Genomic DNA, 20,226 nt, shown 5'->3' on the forward strand with positions numbered 1-20,226 from the left:
TGAGTTTATCCTGTATGGGACTCTCTGCATTTCCTGGACTTCATTGAGTGTTTCCTTCCCCATGTTAGGGAAGTTTTCAGTGATAATCTCTTCCAATATTTTCTCAGGCACTTTCTCTCTCTCTTCCCCTCTGGGACCCCTATAATGTGAATGTTTGTGCATTTAATGTTGTCCCAGAGGTGTCTGAGACTATCCTCATTTCTTTTCATTCTTTTTTCTTTATTCTGTTCCACAGCAATGACTTCCACCACTCTCTCTTCCACTTATTCATTCTTCTGCCTTGTTTATTCTGCTTCTCATTCCTTCTTGTATGTTTTTCATTTCAGTTATTGTATTGTTCATCTCTGTTTCTTTGTTCTTTAGATCTTCTAGCTCTTTTTTAAACATTTCTTGTATTCTCAGTCTGTGCCTCCATTCTTTTTCCGAGATATTGGATCATCTTTACTAGCATTACTCTGAATTCTTTTTCAGGTAGATTGCCTATCTCCACTTCACTTTGTTGTTCTTCTGGGTTTTTATCTTGTTCCTTCGTCTGGAATATATTTCTCTGCCATCTCACTTTTTCTAAATTTCTGTGTTTGTGGTCTCCTTTCCACATGCTGCAGGATTGTATTTCCTCTTGCTTCTGGTGTCTGCCCCCTGTCGGGTGAGGTTGGTCCAGGGGCTTGTGCAGGCTTCCTGGTGGGAGGAACTGGTGCCTGCCCACTGGTGGGTGGATCTGGGTCCTGTCTCTCTGGTGGGCAGGGCCATGTCAAGGCGTATGTTTAGAGGTGGCTGTGAGCTCAGTACAGCTTTAGGCAGCCTGTCTGTTGATTGGTGGGGCTGTGTCCCCCGCCCTGCTTGTTGTTGTTTAGCCTGAGGTGTTCCAGGACTGGAGCCTACAGGCTGTTGGGTGGGGCCAGGTCTCAGTGCCAAAATTGTGCCCTCCCTGAGAACTCATGCCAATCAGTTTCCCTGGGGCCTTTGCCGCCACTGTCCCTGCCCCCACAGTGAGCCACAGCTGACCTCCACCTTCCCTGGAGACCCTCCAAGATCCGCAGGTAGGTCTAGTCCAGGCTCCTGTGGAGTCACTGCTTTGTGCTGGGTCCCTCCAAGAGTGGGATCTGCTTCCCCTTGTCCGTGGAGCTCCTGCAATCAAGAACTGCTGGCTTTCAAAGCCAAATGCTCTGGGGGCTCCTCCTCCCAATGCCAGACCCTCAGGGTGGGGACCCTGACGTTGGGCTCAGAACTCTCACTCCTGTGGGAGAACCTCTGCAATACAATTATTTTCCAGTCTGTAGGTCACCCACCCGGCAGGCATGGGATTTGATTATATCGCAGAAGCGCCCCTCCTACCATCTCATTGTGGCCTCGTCTTTCTCTTTGGGTGTAAAATACCTTTTTTGGTAGGTTCCAATCTTTTTTGTCAATGGTTGTTCAGCAGTTAGTTGTGATTTTGGTGTTTTTGTGAGAGGAGGTGAGCTCAAGTCCTTCTACTCCGCCATCTTGTCCGGAATTGAGATGCTTTTAGTTTGGATGCTTTCTGCCTCTTTCCTTAGTGTGTGCTGGCCATTATTCCTTTCAAATGGTGTGTGGATGTGTGGCAGCCTGTGCACACTCCTGGTATGGCAGGAGCAGCAATTGGCGCCTACTTGCGGGTCTCCCAGCAGCGGCAGTGGGCCCATGTGCCCCCAGGCCAGTAGGGGCAGAGATTGTTGTCTGCTCCTGTGTCTCTTAGCAGCAGTGATGGCCCACGCACTCCCGGGGACAGCAGGGACCATGACTGGTGGCTGCTCGCTGCCTGTGCGTACTCTCTGGATGGTGCGGGTGGGACTGGCACCTGCTCCCAGATCTCTTAGTAGCAGCAGTGGCCCGCACACTCCCAGGACAGCAGGGACAGTGACTGGAGCTTGCTCATGGCCTGTACGTGCTCCCTGGACATTGGGTGCAGTGATTGGTACCTGCTCATGGGTCTCTTAATGGTGGCAGTGGCCCACACACTCCCGATAGCAGGGGCAGCGCTTGGTGGCTGCTCACGGCTCTCTTATCGATGGCGGCTGCCCGTGCCTGCCTCTGGAGCCACGATGGCAGTGGTGGCTCGCGCCCACCCCTAGAGCTCACGTAGGTGGTGTCCTGTTGCCTGAGAACGTGCGCACAGGGAAAGAAGCTCCTATGGTGGTCCCACCCCTCTCCTTGCATGCCCCCCAACAACGGTACCTTGCCTCCATAGTGGTCCCAGGCTTCTTCCGAGTGCACCCTCAGTTGCCACACTCCACCCTCTTCAGGCTCTCTCCGCATAGCCAATCCTGGTCCTCTCCCTGGGTCTGACCTCCAAAGCCCAGGCTTCAGCACCCAGCCCCTGCCCGTGCGGTGGACGAGGGCCTCAGGCTGGGGAGCACAGGGCGGCAGTACTGACCATCTGTGCAGGTCACTGTCCGTTTTGCCTTCCACAGACTGGTTGCTGCACTCTCGTCCGAGGCTCTGACGCTCCCCCCCTGTCCAGGCTGATCTCCCCACGATGAGGGAACCTCCCAGGGTGTGGGAGCCTTTCCTCTTTCACAGCTCCCTCCCTGGGGCGCAGGTCCTGTCGTGATTCCTTTCTGTCTTTCTTCTTCTTTTGTCTTATCTGGTTATGTGGAGGTTTTCTTGCCCTTTCAGAAGTCTGAGGCCAGTGTTTAGATTTTCTGTGTGAATTGTTCCACTTGTAGATGTATTTTTGATGTATCTGTGGGAAGAGGTGAGCTCCATGTCCTGTTCCTCTGCCATCCTGATTCCTCAGCCCTTGCTAAATTAATTTAAGTAATGGGAATCCACTGACTATCCAGGTCACTTCAAATAAGATAAAATACTCAAACATTACTTGCTAAACAGGTCTAAATTTACCTACTTTTGTCTCCTTACAAGAAGGAAACTAAAGATGTTTGGGTTCACTAGACACAACTCTTGTACCACATTGAGGAAAGAAATTATGCTATGAGAAGATGTATGTTTCTAGAGGTTAAGTGATATGCCAATCAGGAATGCTGGTATGACAAACAGTTCACAATTACTTGCTACTTGTCAGTTTTCACTAGAGATTAACGTTTTTAAGGGTTAAAATTATAATATGTAATTAAAGCTACTAAAGATAATAAGGGAAACATTTCAGTATGCAAGGAAAGTAGGGTGTGTTTTTTTCAGCAAAAGAAGGTATGAAGAATGGAAGTGCATTTTGTTAAGTGGAAAGAATGATTTTGTCCTAGAGCTGGTTGTTTCTGGATGGAAAAATAAGGGACAGACTAACAGGAACAGAGAAAGTTGTGGAAGGTTTGTAAAAAGGGAGCCCTGAAAAGGAGTTTTGTACATGGTCAGGCTGGGATTGGATTAAATTTAATTAGGTAAGTGGATATTACTATTAAAAGTAGGCTGGTGCAAGACTGGATCTGGTTCCTCTGTTAAGAGAACAAAGTTATCTTGAAATACTGCTTTTGAAAACAGATTTTGTAAGTCATCTTTGTTTTTGAAATCTTTTTTTTTTTTCTCTCGGTATGCGGGCCTCTCACTGTTGTGGCCTCTCCTGTTGCGGAGCACAGGCTCCAGACGCGCAGGCTCAGCGGCCATGGCTCACGGGCCCAGCCGCCCCGCGGCATGTGGGATCTTCCCGGACCGGGGCACGAACCTGTGTCCCCTGCATCGGCAGGCAGACTCTGAACCACTGCGCCACCAGGGAAGCCCAAAATCTTTTGTCACTTTAAGTGAATAAGTATTGTTTCACAGTGACCTATGATCCTATTTGACCAAGTGTTTTGAAACCTTTTTGATATTTTTGACGAAACTTCCCAAATAACAAATTCTAACTGAAGTTCTTTTGACTTCCAGATAACTCTGGGATGCTTCAAAGAAACCCTGTGACATCTCAGAGAGAAACGTTAAGCTAATTAGGCTAATTTGATATGTTAAATTACTTGAGAAGCACTGTCAAGTGATTGGAGATAAACCTTCTTAGGTTATATTGTATGGGTAAATGTCATTAATACAGATATTCCAAAATTTATATGGAATTCCTAAAAATCTGGTATGTCCTGGTATAAGGTTATCAGTCATAATTCTAGGTGTTATCTTAGGATGTTGTATGTCACAGAAATATCCAAGTTTCTTGTCAACTACATTATAATCAATCAGATCTTTAACCATGCCATTTTAAGTCTTGTTGTTTATACACAATCATTGTTTTACTCTGATGCTTTTATATATGAAGATCTTAGTGAAGATTCATAAAAAGCACTTTTGATAAATACAAGTTTTTGATAACTTTTAGATCTTACTCCTGAACTGGGTAAGAAATTTTAAAAGACTAATGGAAAACCTGACAACTTCATCTAGATGAACAGGAATTAATTACATGGACTGAATGAATTGATGAACATGACTTATAATTTTATGACTTTTTTCTGAAATATACTGGTTTTTAATCTCTGTTTTCCAGAAAACCTTTCCTCTTACGCTAACTATGACCTTCAACAAGTTGATAAAGTATACCTTTGTAAACGAAGATGAAACATTTATCTTTTTCTCTCTACCTGATTCCTCCAGAATTTGGCTTCTCCAGTTGGCTCCCCTGTGGACTTGATGGCTTATTTTGACCAGATTACAACTAGTTATACTAATCACTGTTTTAGTTTGTTCTCTCTTGGCATTTGCAAATTATTTATGCCTTGTGCCTCTCTCTGCTGCCGTATCCGTTTATTAATGTTACTAGCTGTGTTACTTATGTCCTGTCTGTTTTATGAGATTGTTATCTCTTACATTAGCAAAGTGTAACCAAGCCTCCAGCAAAATTAATGACGTCTCGAGTTAGTTGATCATGTACATAACTCTACATAGAATAATTGTAATAGTGCAATTCTAGATCTGGGAAGAAGCAACGAGGGAAAACATTTCCTGGATCACAACAGACTAATACGACAGGTGATCCAGAGAATTTTAGATTATCAACAGGGTCTAATCCACAACAAATCAGCACATTGAGTGGCCTAGCAACAGAATCTTCACGTGATCAAGGGATGAGCCTTCCTAGCCCTGAGGGACAAAATTAGTCATGAAATGCCTCCCAAATATTGGTTGAATTTATGGCCAAGAGGAAGCACTGCGAGCAAAGACTGTCACCTGCCATATCAGTAAACAAGCCATGAAGCCATCAGCCTCTGCAGCCACCACCAGTGGTGCAGCCTGAGGGGATTCAGAATGCAAAAAAACAGGATACTGGTCCTAGATAGTTAAGGTGCACATTAAAGGAATGATTTCAATGAGCCAAGGGCCTTGCATCTTCCCATACATAGAAAAGCACTGACTTCATTAACTGTAGATGTCTGTTTTTTCATTAATTAGCAGCAATCTTGTGATGTTCGACTTGCTGATTTTATTTTTGCAAAAACTCCTACATATTCCTGGCTCCTCCCTTACCTCTTTGGAACACTCTCTCAGAGCTATCTGAGAGGCTGTCTCCTGGGCTGAGGTCCTCAGTATGTCTGCTGAATAAAACATAGTTCTCAACTTCTGGGTTGTGCGGTTTGTTTGTTTTTTTCAGTCGACAGTTTCTGTGGTAGTTCTATGTGGTAACTTTTTGCGGGACCACAAACTCTTTCTCAGCAGCTGCACCACCTTCCATCCCCAGCAGTGATGCACAAGTCACTGGCATCCACTGACCACAACGTGAGAAGAACCTGCTTGAGCATGAGGCCAATGCAGAGGCAATCCAGCATAAGAGCAGAGAGAGAGAATTTCCCTGTGGCAATTTGTTCAGCAGCTGGATCAAGTTGTACCTGCAGCTAATCCTACCAGTTGACTTTCCAGTTTTGCCAAGTTTTGCATTTCTCTTTTCTATCACGAGTGAGTTTGGATTTGGTTTCTGTCCCTCACAAATGAAAAAATCCTCAGTAACATACCATCTAAGCATCTCATTCAGTGGTGTGGCCTGCTTACCTTGTGCATGCTGCGGTCAAAATCGTCCTCCTCTCCTCCAGACGAGAACCTTCTGGCTCGGGGCACTGCCAAAAGACAGCTAGCATCAGCTCCCGCCCATGCTCCACTCAGCCTGCGCAGGCGAGAGGGCATAGGGGGGCAGTACAGCCTTGACAGGTGGGGGTTTCCTCTTGGCTCCACCACTTTCTAGCTGAGTGACCCCGCACAAGTGCACTTTGGTGAACTGCCTCCACCATGGGTCTCCCTATACTGAGATGGCCAGCATCCCTTCCCATTCTTGGGCTGGAAAGTGCAGGTGAAGCTGACTGCCCAGACAGATCTAATAAACCTCAACGTTGGGACTTTTCCTGCCGCTGGTAGGAGAAAAAGCCCTCTTTCTGCCAAGGATAGGAGGTAATCTGGACCTGCCAGAACTCGTCTTCCCATGATAAGGGCAGAATCAGCCTGAGACTGGAGCCACCTAACCCACAGGACAGGTCAAGTCCTGATGATGACCATCTACCTCTAGATCTAGCTACGCCTCAAAAACTTTCAGTCACATGACCCAGAAAATCCCTCTTTTGGCTTAAGGCTTTTGGAGGTGGTTTTTCTTTTTTTTTTGTTTCTTTGTGTGTGTATGTGTGTGTGTGTGTGTGTGTGTGTGTGTGTGAGTGTGATTGAAATAGTCTCATCTAAGATTCCCCTCTCCCCCCTCATGCCTGTTGGGTCTGGTCTCTCTTGCCTGTGCAGCCTCTGAACACTATCTCCCATGGGCACTGATGACTGTCCACTTTGGGTTATAGTTGTGCTTGTGTCTTATCCCTTTTCTAAGTGGAGAATTCTTTGAGGGTGGCACAGGGTCATCTCTGAGCTCCCATGAAGCTTCGTTCAAAATGGACATTCATTACTAAAGGTATGTGTTGAATCAAAGTGGCACTTGCTGACAACTCCTCCACATACTTAAAAGAAACAGCCTGGGATGTCTGGTTAGGTGGGATGGCACCTTGAGGACCATTAGAACCCCTTGCCAGGGTGCCCGTGAGAGACTTCCATCTCCCAACATCCTCTCTCTTCCGTTCTCCAAACCATTTTCCACCTACAGCCAAAGTGGTCTCTTAAAAACACAAATCTGATCATGTCACCACTTTAAACAACTTCCTCCTATTTTGGATAAAGACCAAAATCCTGACCTCAACCCACAAGGCCCTGTGGGATCTGGCCTCTCATCCCCCACCCCCTCCCCTCCCTCTCTGAGCTCCAGCTTGAGCTGACAGCCATTCCTTGCTCCAGTGGAGCCTACCCTCCCATCTTGGGTCTTTGCAGGTGCATTTCAACACTCTGCTGGCTTACCCGCTCCTCACCCTTCCTGTGGTAGCTGAGGCTCTGCATCTGAGCAGCTTTTGTCATCTTCCAGACTGGACAGCATGCCCCTACCATCAGCGCTTCTACCTCCTGTACCTCACCTCCCTCTTCAGCTGGGGCCGATGTCTCATACACAAGGGCAAGGACCTGATCTGGTTTGCTTCCTAGTATCTCCCTAGGGCCCATGGCTGCCCTTAGTACCTGTTTGCTGAATGAATAAATGAACTATCGTGTGAAGGAGTGGGCAACTGTCTGTGCTGGCCCTGTGTCCCTGGCGCAGGTGACGGGGCTCTGGTCCTGGCTCCCCTGTGAGGGGTGATACCTTTGGGGGACCCGTGGTAGGTCCAGTACTCAGACTCCGCAGCATAGTAGGGGTCTGGCGAGTAGGCTGGACTGTACTTGGAGGCCTGACTGATGTCTTCACTTGTTTTGCTCTTGGTTGCTGTCGACAAATCACCTGCAAAGGACCCAAAGAGAGAGCTTCAGGGAGGCAGAATGTCCTAGAAGAGTGTCCTGGACATACTCTCCCTTGTCTCAGCCAGGCTCCAGCCCTGGGGAGTGAGGCCACGTCCAGGCCAGGGTCTGGGACACGGAGCATCGGAGCTGAAAAAGCACTGAGGCCAAGCCTCTCATTTTATGGTTGGGAATCTGAACACCTGAGAGGGGAAGGGTCTTGCTCAGACCACACAAGTTAGACCAGAACTGGATCAGACCCCAGCTCAGGGCTCCTTCTACCAATTCCACAGACTCTCCTAAGTGAACACTAAGGCCGTGGCTCCTTTAAGTAAGATTAGACAGGTCCCAGGTGAGTCCTTCCTCACCCTCTAGAAGCCAGCCTTGTGGATTCGAGCCACATCTTGGGTGGGATCGCCAAGCAGGGCCTGCTGCATGTTGAGTCAGGTCACCTTTCTCCTCATACTGAAATGACACATCCTGCTTGGGGGAGACTAGATGGCCTGAGGGAAGGAGCACTGGCCAGGGAGTCAGCAACGCTGGGTTCTGGTTCCAGTTCTGCCACTTAACTCAGCTGTAGCACTGGGCAAATCGTGCTCCTCTCCACCTCAGTTTCCTTGTCTGTATCAGAACTGGTCTGCTGGCTGAGGTGTCATCCAGCTCTAAGCTTCCCCCTGAAGTCCACAACATGGGGGTGACCATCAAACCCACTGTAGGCACAAAACCTTCCAGGGCAATGACTATCACGCCCAAGACTGATGAGAAGCTGACCAGGGCAGAGGGAGGGCTGCGGAAAGGAGATGGGGCCCCTGATTATTTCTCAGGAGGGAGAAGCTACAGGGACAAGCCCTAGGCTCCGTGGAGCCAGAGCAGCAGAGGGTCCTGGGATGGCTCTCAGCCAGCCAGCAGCACTTGCTCCCAAAGCTTGCAAATCCTCTTTGATGTGGGTCCTGTGCAGCCCCTCCCACTCCAGCCGTTTCATCCACCCTCTTATCTGCACAATCCACCTCTAGCCCAGACTCCTCCTGAGCCTGCTTTGGTGCTGCCCCTCAGGCCCACCTACAAAATTCCACACAGTCCTGAGGGGCTTGGGACCGGGGGGCCTTTTCTGGATGTAAAGTTAAACTACCTTTCTCAGGGTTGGTGCCTTTCTGTGACCACTGGGGTACATGGCGTGTCCTCCACAGCCACAGGTAGATGTGCACTGCTCAGGACTCACCTGGACCCCAACCCAGTCTGCTCTGAAGTCGAGGATGTTTGTCTAAATTGTCAGATCGTAAGCACCCAGAGCCACTGTTTATACTTGTACCACCTCCTCCATCAGCCCAGTGAGTTTAGATCCCAGTACAGGGCTGCTTCTGCCTGTCTCCATGCTCGTCCAATTCCGTGTCCCCCCTGTGATCCCATAGGCACCCATAGGTACCTAAGGGTGATAAAGGGTGGCAGCTGTGCCTCTGCATCCTCAGAGGAAGGGGAGCGCTCATTCAACTGAGTGCTTTTGCAAGAATGAACAGGTCTCAGTGGTGGCTCCCATAGGGAGCACAGGTAGGAATTGTGAATGGAACTGGTTACAGGGCAGATTCGTAGGGCAAACTCTTAGTATTTCTAATTAAGGAAGTTTAGGGCAGGGGAGGGGGCCAAGGTATCTGTTTTTTAAATAAATCTCTTGGGTGCAGTTGGCCCACAGACAGTTCTGTAAGAAACACTATATGGATGAATGAATGAAGGCACCCTCAGCTCCTTTCTCATCCGTATCCCCTCTCCAGTCCTCCATCTACTCTCAGGACATGGTGACTGAGAACAGTTGAGAGCAGTGGTTCCCAAGCTGGGCTGGACATTAGAATCACCTGGAGAAACTGTAACAAATACAAAATTTGGATTCATTAAGTCTGGGGTGGGCCCAGGAATCTGTATGCATTCCACATGATTCTAACGAACGTCCAAGTTTGAGCACCAGCGCCTTGGAGTGTCATTCTCCCAGGGCTACATGCATTTGACAAGGGTTTCTCTGACCATGGGCTTTAGGATAGCGGATAGCAGATAGCAGGGCAAGGGGGGTAGTGAGGAGATGGTGGGAAAGGATGTAGGGGATACAAGGCCTTCCTTGCCGTTTTGAAATGACACCAACCCCCTCCCCAAGGCCACCTTGAGTGACTGGGGGGCAGCCGACAAGAAGGACGGAGTTGCAGCCTCGTATGTGTCCCTCTGGTGGCCCTACAGAGCCATCTGCACAGATGATTAACTGCCCCTCCCCCTGCCTGGCCAAGCCCTCTCTGCCCCCGACCATACCATGCCGTTTGTAGATCGGGGGTTTCCGGTAGATGTTACTTTCTCCAGCTGCCAGTCAGACCAGGAAGGGACAGTGGGGAGGAGAGAGAAAGACAGGAGAAAAGGAGACAGCCAGTTGGTCAGTGGGTCCCAGAAGAGAGAGGTGGTTAGCAACTTCTCCCAAGCCTCCCCAATCTTTCCCCCAGTGGACTTCCTCTTCCAAAGGTGAGCTTCCAACCTCATCCCATCAGGTTCCAAGAAAGGTGAGGGGAAAGGAATGGATGGATTCAAATGGGGCTGAGGCAGGGGCTTGGGGCTTGGATGGTGGGCATGAAGGCATAAGGCAGGCGCGTGCTCAGCAAGACCCCATGCGGGAAGGTGCCCACCCAGCAGCCATGCCTCATTCCACGTGGGCGTCCCCAGAACCCCACAGCCACGGTTAGCACTCTCACCCCCTCCTCTCCAGTAGGCTGCATGGGACCTTTCTGGGCCAACCTCATGCTCACCACCTCCAGCCATGCTGGCCAGCTGCAGGCTCAGTGTTTCAGGGCCTTTGGACTTGCTGTTCCCTCTGCCCAGGATGTTTTTCCCTAGGGTCTCTTTTGGCTTCATTGTCACCTCCTCCAAGAAGCCCTCCCTGACCACCTCACATGGCCCAGCCTCCCCCACGCCATCACTCTATTGCAGTGCCCTGTTTTATTATGTTTAGCACCTATATCTCCTGAAATTATCCTTTTACTTATTTGTTTACTCATTTATTAGCTCTCTCTCCACATTAGAACTTAAACACCCTGAAGGATCTGGGCTGGTTTGAGCACAGTTGCACTTTCAGGACCCAGAACAGTGCCTGGCTGTCCAGAAGGAACAACATAGGCTCAAGGAAGCTAAGTAGCTGGTCTGAGGTCACAAGCTTATAAGCAGCAGAATCAAGGATTCAATCCCAAAAGCCCATGACCTTCGGCACAGTTACTGCCATGTCCCATCACAGCCCTTGGACATTCAAGGCACTTCCCTGGGCTGCTTCCTGGTGGTCCTAATCAAGGCTGGTTCTGTCTAGGGAGTGGGCTACGGCCAGTGGGTGTGTCGGAGCTAGAGGCCAGTTAGTGCGGGTGACTAGTTAGGGAGGGTCCCCAGCACCCAGTCTCTCCTTGGTGCCGGTGTAGGGCGCCCAGCGACCCCACAGAGCATGCACCCATGCCAGGAATTCCGGGCTGGCAGCCTACCTGGGATGTGAAAGTGCTTGGGAGCCTGGTAAGAGGTCGGAGTGGAGGACCTCACATCTAACTGGCTATGGTATGGAGAGCTCCGGCCACTCTCGGGCCCTGGAGCACGCAGGCAGTGGTCCCCAGAGAGAGCAGAGGCACAGAGAAAACAGGCATTAATGCAGTGGCGGTGGTTACGGCAGCAGTGAGGTGATGACAGCAGGGATGGGGGCTGTGCTCTCATGCACCGGGTCTGCAGAAACAGGCTTGACCCTGTTGTCTTGCTTCACCCCAAAGTCAGATTTTGTGGGTTGTAAGAGTCAACAGCACTGAGCTTCAGGAAGGCATCCTTGCTCCTCTTAACTCCCCACCTGGGCCCCTCCCTTAATTGCTCTGCCTGCTTCATCCCTAACCCCAGGGTGGCCCTCAGGTGAAGGCCAGGACACTTCCCCATTTCTGATCCTCTGGTTCTGCCTTCTGGATGGGACAGGACAAAGGATGAGGATGGAGACGTTTTTCTACCAGCCAGGATGGCTGGGCTTCCTGCCACTCCCCTCCCCGCAGCAGCACGCCACCCACCTTCCTGCTGCATCTCAGTACCATGTACCCTTCTTCTTCCCCTGCCAGTGGCATCTGCAGGGACTCAGTGAGGCCTGGGTGGCCATGAGCCTCCAGAGGACCATGTTGTAATGGAGATAACCCAGGGAAGCCCCATGCTGTCTCAGCAGCTGGGGACATCTAGGCACTGTGTTGTCACCCCTGGCTCTTCCTGTCCCTTTGGGAGCTTCCCCCTTCCTTACCGGAGCGGTAATAGTGATGAGGAGAGCGGGAGAAGGTGGGGGACATGCCCTGCCGGCTGTAGGTGGGGGAGTCGATGTATCCTGGGCTGGAGGCCCGTCTCTGCCGGAGGTCCAGGTTCTCATAGATGTCCTGGGGGAGGAAGCAGGGCCATAATAAGCAAGATCTGCAATTAGGGGGACCTATAGCCCAAGGGTCCAGCAGTCAGGTAGGGAAGTGACATGGAATCTGGGATCCCAGGGGCTGAAGCGCCATTTTGCCCTTCTGAATACAGAGACCCCCTCCATGGGTTACATGCACAGCCCGAGGAAGGCTGCAGAGACTTTCCAGGGCCTTCACCCATCACTCACATGCCCTTGAATGGAACCCGTGGGTCAGGACCCTGGAATCCTGGCCAAGGATCACAGAAGCATCAGGGAGGCCATCTCTGGGTAGAAAGGTTCGCTCCCAGCCATCTCTACCCTTTAAGCCACTGCCACTTCCTCCAGGTCATGCTCTAAGTCTCCCTGTCTCTGCTTGCATTGGGGGAGCACCTTCAGGGGCTTCAGTGGGTGGGTGGGGGGGGAAATTGGGGGTCTGCTTGGTCAGCATAAAGGACACAACTATAGAAAAGGTCTCCTGGAACCAGTTTAATTACCTGGGAGTAGGGAGATAAGGTCCCCAGCGACTTGGAAGCGAAGTTTGAAGGCAGCCATGGAAGGAGTGAAAGGAGAGAGGAGGGCAAGAGGGAGGGACAGAGAGTGGTTACAGGGAGCAGAGAAAAGCCTGCAGCTGCCCCTTGTCCCCCACCCCAGAGAACGGCCTCAGCTCCCCAGAATATCAGCAGTGCTCACAGGTGGGAGGAAACCTTGAGACTATGCTCTTTTTACAAATGGAAAAAACCACAGCCCAGAGAGGGGATGAGATGGCTCGGGGCCCCTCAGGGAAGAAGCGGTAGGGTCTTCACCTGGGCCCAGGCTTCCCCACCGCAAGCTCAGAGCCAGTTCATGGCCCTTCCCTGTGCCTCTACCAGTTCACGCCCTTCTGTGGCTCATAAGGACAGGGCCCAGGGCAAGGCTCCCAAATGCAGGGCCAAGCAAGAGCCAGGCTGATGCCATCAATGCAGGAGTTGGGCCAGTGATGGGGGGCAAGCTGGGGATGGAAGGCACCGCCTGCAGAGGGGATGGCGCTCAGCTCCAGGGCATCCAGGCCAGGCTGGACCGTCCATCCCATGCTAACACAGCTTCTTAAGTTTCCAAGACAAGGCAGAAGTGCAGACTCTTATGTGAAATCTCCTAATGTTTAAATGTTGACAACTAATTTACATTTTAAAAAGACACTCTGTGAGTGAAACAAAATAAATCTGGGGGCTGGCTGTGGCCTATGGGCCCCAGTTTGCCATCTCTGGCTTCAGGAGAATCAGCTTCTACCAAACACTTGGTCCCCTTTTCCTGGTCCATTTCAGAGGCCAGAACTTAAGAGAATCTCAGCATTGGGCTCTTAAACCAAATGGAACCCCATTCTCCTTAGAGAGGAAGGGGATAGTGGTGAAGTACGGATGAGGCCAGGGCTCCTTCTGAAGCTCCAAATGGTCTCAGCTCAGGGGCCTGGGGTGGGGTGAGAAAACCTCCTGGGATGTAAACTGTCAGGACCTCCAGGGTAACAGCCACCCTGCCTTCTCCAGGAAACACTTTCTCTTGTCCAGCAACCATTTAATTATTTCAAAAGCCTTCTGATGTGTACTTTTTATAAGAGTGTCTCTTGCTCTGAGCACAGGGGCTTAAGGCCAGGGGCAGCACCCAGAGAACCTACCTAACTGGGGATTATAAACCTAAGTGGCCACTGAGCACAGCTGGGGATGAGAGCCGTAGGCTATGTATAAAATCTCTCCACCGTAAGAGAAACAACACCTCAGGTGATAAGTGGTCACAGGTTCTTGGCTTTTATGTTGGGGTTCTCAGAGAGTAGTGGGGATCAGGGAGAATTGGGGAGTCCATGTCCTGCCTACAGAGGGAGCTGCTCCCTATCTCTAGGTGGTGGAAACACTGGTGTAGTGTTACCAGTTCTGATTTTTCAAGAGAAGCCAGATTTTGCATGAAATCACTTGATTTTTAAGTGTCGACTATAAATACCAGTTTAAAAGAGTCTGGGGGCCAACAGTATGGAGGCTGAAGTCTCTGTGATGGAGGGGCCTGGGAACCCTGAGGGCCCTCCTCTCCTCCAATAGCCCCAGAGAGAGGGCGAGATGCCGTACCTCTCCATAGCCACACCTCTCCAGCATCTCGTCGGACGTGTATCTGGAATGAGGCTCGTAGGAAATGAGGTCGGGGCGTTGTACCTCGTAGATGGACTTAACCTTGGGGAGAGCTGCCAGGTCTTTGTAATTAAGGATCTCATTATCCACTTTAGCCTGAGGAAGAGGGAAATGGACAGGAAAGAAGCAGAAAGATAAGCGGAAAAGGGGAGAGGAAACAAAAGCCAGGCACAGAGGGTATGAGCTTCTCCAGCTAGGATGGAAGACTCGCAGAATGTGAGAATAAGACAGGTCATTCATTCCACCTGGGCTCACACTGACACCACATTGACAGAACATATGTGTGAGGTCCTGTGCTGTATAGGAATGATCTCCTCCAAATGTCAGTATGCCTCTGTGTAGTAAGTGTCAATATTATTCTTAATTTTTAGGACAAAAAAATTTTTAAATTTGTATGGAAACACAAAAGACCCCAAATAGCCAAAACAATTATGAGAAAGAAAAACGGAGCTGGAGGAATCAGGCTCCCTGACTTCAGACTATATTACAAAGCTATAGTCAGCAAAACAGTATGGTACTGGCACAAAGACAGAAATATAGATCAATGGGACAGGAGAGAAATGCCAGAAATAAACCCACACACCCATGGTCAATTAATCTATTGACAAAGGAGGCAAGAATACACAATGGAGAAAAGACAGTCTCTTCAATGAGTGGTGCTGGGAAAACTGGACACCTACATGTAAAAGAATGAAATTCAGAAGAATCTAAATATACATCTCTCCAAAGAAGACATACAGGTGGCCAAAAAGCACATGGAAAGGTGCTCAACATCACTAATTATCAGAGAAACGTAAATCAAAACTATAATGAGGTGTCACCTTCTACCAGTCAGAATGGCCATCATCAAAAAGTCTACAAACAATAAATGCTGGAAAAGGTGTGGAGAAAAGGGAACCCACCTACACTGTTGGTGGGAATGTAAATTGGTACAGCTCTATGGAGAACAGTATGGAGGTTCCTCAGAAAACTAAAAATAGAACTACCATATGATCCAGCAATCCTACTCCTAAGCATATATCTGGAGAAAACCATAATTCGAAAAGATACATGCACCCCAATGTTCATAGCAGCACTATTTACAAGAATCAAGACATGGAAGCAATCTAAATGTCCATCGACAGAGGAATGGATAAAGAAGACGTGGTACACGTATACAATGGAATTATTACTCAGCCATAAAACAGAGTGAAATAATGCTATTTGCAGCAACACGGATGGACCTGGAGATTGTCATGCTGGGTGAAGTAAGTCAGACAGAGAAAGACAAATATCATATGATATCACTTATATGTGTAATCTAGAAGGATGATACAGATGAATTTATTTGCAGAATAGAAACGGACTCACAGACTTAGAAAGCAGACTTATGGCTGCCAAGGGGGAAAGGTGGGAGCGGGGAGGAATAGACTGGGAGTTTGGGATTGACAATATACACACTACTATACATGGAATGGACAGTCAACAGGGACCTGCTGTATAGCACAGGGAACTCTACTCAATATTCTGTAATAACCTATATGGGAAAAGAATCTGAAAAAGGATGGATATATGTGTCTGTATAGCTAAGTCACTTTAGCTGACTTAGCTACAGTACACCTGTACACCTGAAGCTGACACAACATTGTAAATCAACTATACTCCAACGTAAAATAAAAAGTAAATTAAAAAAATATGATTCCTGTTTTCCAGATGAGGAAACTGAGGCTCAAAAGATTCTGCAACTTGTACCGCCTAGCCAGTAGGGCTGAATCCAGCCTTCCAAGCCCCACACAGTGAGGGCATCTTCATTCACAGCATCCTTGAAGAAGATGATGAAGGTTGTAAAGACAGAATTAATCACGGCAGTAAAACACTAGCTAACACTTGACCACTTATTGTGAGCCAGACTCCATCCTAAGTCCCTTATGTGGTTTAACTCCGTTAATCCATACAACCACCAACTCTAATAGTCCATACGAATATTATCCTCGTTTTTGCATAAGGAAACAGGCACAGAGAAATCAGTGAACTCGCCCAAGGTCACAGCTAATAAGTAGCTGTACCAGAATTGAAACCCAGGCAGTCTAGCCTGGGAGCCTGCCCCCTCCACTGGCCTCTGCTGGCTTCCCAGGATGGCGAGTTCACCGTCTTAACAACTGGCAGAGAGCTGCACTCAGAGAGCTGCTCCTCGCATCGAACTGAAGCGAGCCTCTACCTACCACCTGCCTTGGCCTGAGTTCAACCCTCTAGAACCACAAGGACTTAGACAGCTTCCCCCGCTCAGGACAGCTTCCATCTTGTGGCTCCCGAAGCCATGTCCTTTCCAAATCTGCGTCCTCCAGCCATTCCCTCTGTTTCTGGTCACCCGGTTTCTGCTATGGTCAGTCAGGATCTGTCCCCCAAAACCACTGTGGCTTACAAGGTCCTGAGATGAGGTAGATTAAGAGAGAATCCAAGGAGACTGTATTATCCTATAACGTTCTCCCAGTGTCTGGGGGGCCAGGTAAGTCTCAGGGCCAAGACTGCCACAGAGAGAGCAACTTTCATAAAGACCTTGGGACTGTTGATGTTTTAAACACTTCCCAAGGCCCTTCCACTCCTTCATCCCCATCCCATCCTACTGCTGTCTGGGCACCATGCTGTTCATTGTCGGCTCACCTGAGACCCACTGCCCACTCCTCCTGGCCCTGGTCTGAGCTCTGAGGTCCCACGGACTGTGTCACAGGCTCCCTGGCTTTCAGCTGGGTTTGGCTAATGAGGGGCACCTGCAGGCTGAGTGGAGAGCGGGGCTGTGTACATGTCTCCCTTGCACCCGCCCTGCCCGGCCGTGATGGACTTGGCTCCCGTCCCGGCTGCTCTGCCACAGATGCAGCTCTGGCCAGCCCTTCCCTTTAGGCTTAGGGTGGTGACAGCCTCCTGCTGTTGCTGACTCTGGATGCCGCACTAGGTCTTGTGGGTCCCTTGACCCTGCCCACAATTCTGTACACACTCCCTCCATACTTAAACCCTTTGAGGTGTGCCATCTCATTTCTGCCAGAGACTGCCCAGGCCAGACACCCACAACTGTACCAATTTGGCGGGGTGTGGGTAGAGGGAACCTTATTAGGAGAGTCCACCTGCTGAACTGACTGCTGCCTTTTATCATGGGATGTTAGATGTTGACCTTGAGAGCTCTTGGCATCTTACAAACTCGTCAAGATTTATCTGGGCACTTTACTCCAAACCTCAAAAACACGAAATTTATATTTCTTCCTATACTTCCTTGTTTACTGGGTTATAAATGAGCCTTAGGTCTGGAGGCACAGTGATGGAACAGAGGCATCCTAACATAGTTAGCCAGGAAGGAAGGAAGAGAACACATTGGGCTGGAGATGATTCTAGCAGTCAGTGGGGAGTGGAGCAAAGTTTGAAAGAACTTGCCCCCTCCAGGTTCACTGATCATTCTATTTTAATACCAAAGCTCCATATTTATGAACGCTGAACCAATACTGGATCTCTCTGCCTGTTACTAAATGTCCCAAAAGTGGTTGGATGGATTCTTCCCTGAATTTGGAAACCATGTGTGGAACAGTCTGACTTAAAACATGGCTCACATGACAAGGGCAGCCATTCCCCAGAGCAGCTGGAGGTGAGAGCAGAATACAGGAGGGGAGACACAGGCCAATGCTGGGATATGCCAGGGGTAACTGGTCTCAGTGGATAAGCCCCCATTTGAAGGGCACAATGGCAGGTGTCTCCAGCTGCTGCTGTTCACCTGTAGCGGGGCTGCTTCTCACAGGGGCAACTCTACGAGCTTCCTCCAGAATGCCAGGGTGAACGTCATCTGGGCCTAACTTAATTCACAAAATTTAAGGTGGCTTCCCGGAAGCACAGGGAGGCCAGCTGGGGGGTAGTGGCATTCTATGCAGCTGTGTGTGTCTGGTAACACTCTTCTGGAGACGTGCGCACGTTTGTCAGTAACCTTCTCACCCTGCAGGCTCTGAAACTAAGCTCATTAATCCTACTGTGGTCTGGCCCCATTCATAGCACCAGGGGAGCTGTCATCTCTCTTGTTCTGGACTAGAATCTTCAATGAGGACAGCCTGTGATCAAAGTCTCTTCTCTTTTGTGGGAGCCACATGGCTGTGCTGACCCATATTGAAGTTGCAGTCAATGCTAACTCTTACGTCTTTTTTTCATTTGAACAGAAGAAGAAAGGAAAGGAAACAGTCTCATCGATGGGCATTATCCAGGGATCGAGGACGAAACTGAATGTGGATCTGGAGTGAAATAATGATGAAGCAATGGTGGGCAGGGCCTACTCAGGGCTGGCTTGTTTGGGGACTGTCTCTAGAGCTTCTCATGAGGAGTGGGTTTCCTGCTCTGGACCACTTCCCTCCTTTCTGGTCTTCATGGCCCTTTGACATGCGAAAGGCTACAAGAGGTCTGCTGACTGCCAGGCCCCTCCCCTGCTCACTGCAGTCCTCTCCGGCTCTGCGTTCCTCACCTCCGTTACCTAGCTTCTGTTTACTTCTCGGGCGTGGGCTTAACTGTTTCTTCCTCAGGACTCTTCTCCCAACTGGTCCTAGACTGTCAGGTCCCTCTGTCCATCTGCAGCATCATCAGAGCACCCTGCACTTTTTCTCCCCGGCACTTATTAGAATGGCATCTGATTATCCATGGACTTATGGGGTCAATGTCATGAGGACAGGCAGGTGCAGCTCGCCAGAGCCCAGCACTTAGCCCAGAGGAGACATTCAAGGATGCATTTGCTTAATGAATGAATGAATAAATTACATATCCAAGGGACCTGTGAGGTCATCTGACTCAACTCTTGTCCGTTCTGCCACATCCCTGCAAATGAGGAGTGTCTCTGTGTTTCAGTGCCTCTGGGGCTGGGAACTCAGACACATGCGTGTAGTTTGCTCCATCCCTGGACTTCTCACATGACTAGGAAGCTCTTCTTTATGTTTGCAAACCCTTTATAGTCATGTTTCCACATTCATATGGCTTCTTCCTCCTGTCTGCCTCTTTATCACACGCCACTATCTCCACATCAACATCCCCCTCAAGACCCACTCCAAACACCACTCTGACCCAAATTTCACTTTGCCCTGGTCTCAAGGACTCAGGGGGAAGAGGCACATCATTATTGGTTTCAGAGCTTCTACTGAACTTGATGTTATCCCTGTAACTATTTACAAGGCTGTGGGTTCCGTGAGGGTCCGTGTCTTCCCTGTCCCCGACTGCATCCTCAGGACCTAGCACGGAGTCTAGCACATGACAGGCACACACTAGACATTGGCTGGATGGAAACCTGACTGCTGTCTTTGGCTGTCCTTAGAGACTCTTTAATTAACAGGCCTGGGGATGAGCAAGGCTGTTCGGTGGCTGAAAAGTGATACATACGCAGATGACTCGGTTGGGTGACCCGATGCTAGATCCAGGGGGTGAGATGGAAGTTTCAGACGTCCGCCTATGCTGTGGGAGAGATGAAGACAGAGGGTGAGAGACGGCATCTCCAACCTTGTGGGGAGCAGGGAGACGGGGCTATAAGAACGCAGTTCTTCGGGGAACATTAGCAATACTGCTGAAAGCACTCTCTGGCTGTTTCTGTACTGTCTCTTTATTTTCTGCCTTTTTAATCAATGTCTGATTGTGAATGAAATTGGAAATGCACAGGACTTTATGCTGTTGAACAGGATTTTTTTTTAACATATTTTTAATTGGCCTTTTAGATAGGAAGCTACTCATAAAGCTCTTCATTTTGGCTTATCCCAGTCAATAATGTATTTACTTTAAAGGAATAAAACTGGTTAGCATCATCCCTTAGCAGTTTGTTTATACAAAACATAAAGGTAGGTTAAACGTCATGTAATTGCACAACATACTGATTCTTTTTATAGTGTATCCATTGCAAAATGACATCAACCTAAGTGAGAGACTTAAAAAATCTTTCTCTGGACAATG

General features: G+C 49.2%; 1 protein-coding gene across 3 annotated transcripts in view; it reads right to left on the reverse strand.

The window, feature by feature from the left end:
- Positions 1–20,226, reverse strand: part of ABLIM3 (actin binding LIM protein family member 3) — a 144,271-nt gene that overhangs the window by 20,006 nt on the left and 104,039 nt on the right. Inside the window, exons 10-15 of one of the 3 annotated variants that reach the window (XM_032625379.1) lie at positions 19,666–19,737; positions 12,005–12,134; positions 11,226–11,324; positions 10,024–10,071; positions 7,604–7,738; positions 5,941–6,005 (exon numbers count right to left, since the gene is read on the reverse strand). In XM_032625379.1, the coding sequence (XP_032481270.1) occupies positions 5,941–6,005; positions 7,604–7,738; positions 10,024–10,071; positions 11,226–11,324; positions 12,005–12,134; positions 19,666–19,737 (549 nt within the window). The remainder of the gene's footprint in view (positions 1–5,940; positions 6,006–7,603; positions 7,739–10,023; positions 10,072–11,225; positions 11,325–12,004; positions 12,135–19,665; positions 19,738–20,226) is intronic. The other 2 variants (XM_032625380.1, XM_032625381.1) reach the window with 2 other exon arrangements.

This window comes from Phocoena sinus, chromosome 3 (genome assembly GCF_008692025.1).
Source record: "Phocoena sinus isolate mPhoSin1 chromosome 3, mPhoSin1.pri, whole genome shotgun sequence".
Taxonomy (NCBI): domain Eukaryota; kingdom Metazoa; phylum Chordata; class Mammalia; order Artiodactyla; family Phocoenidae; genus Phocoena; species Phocoena sinus.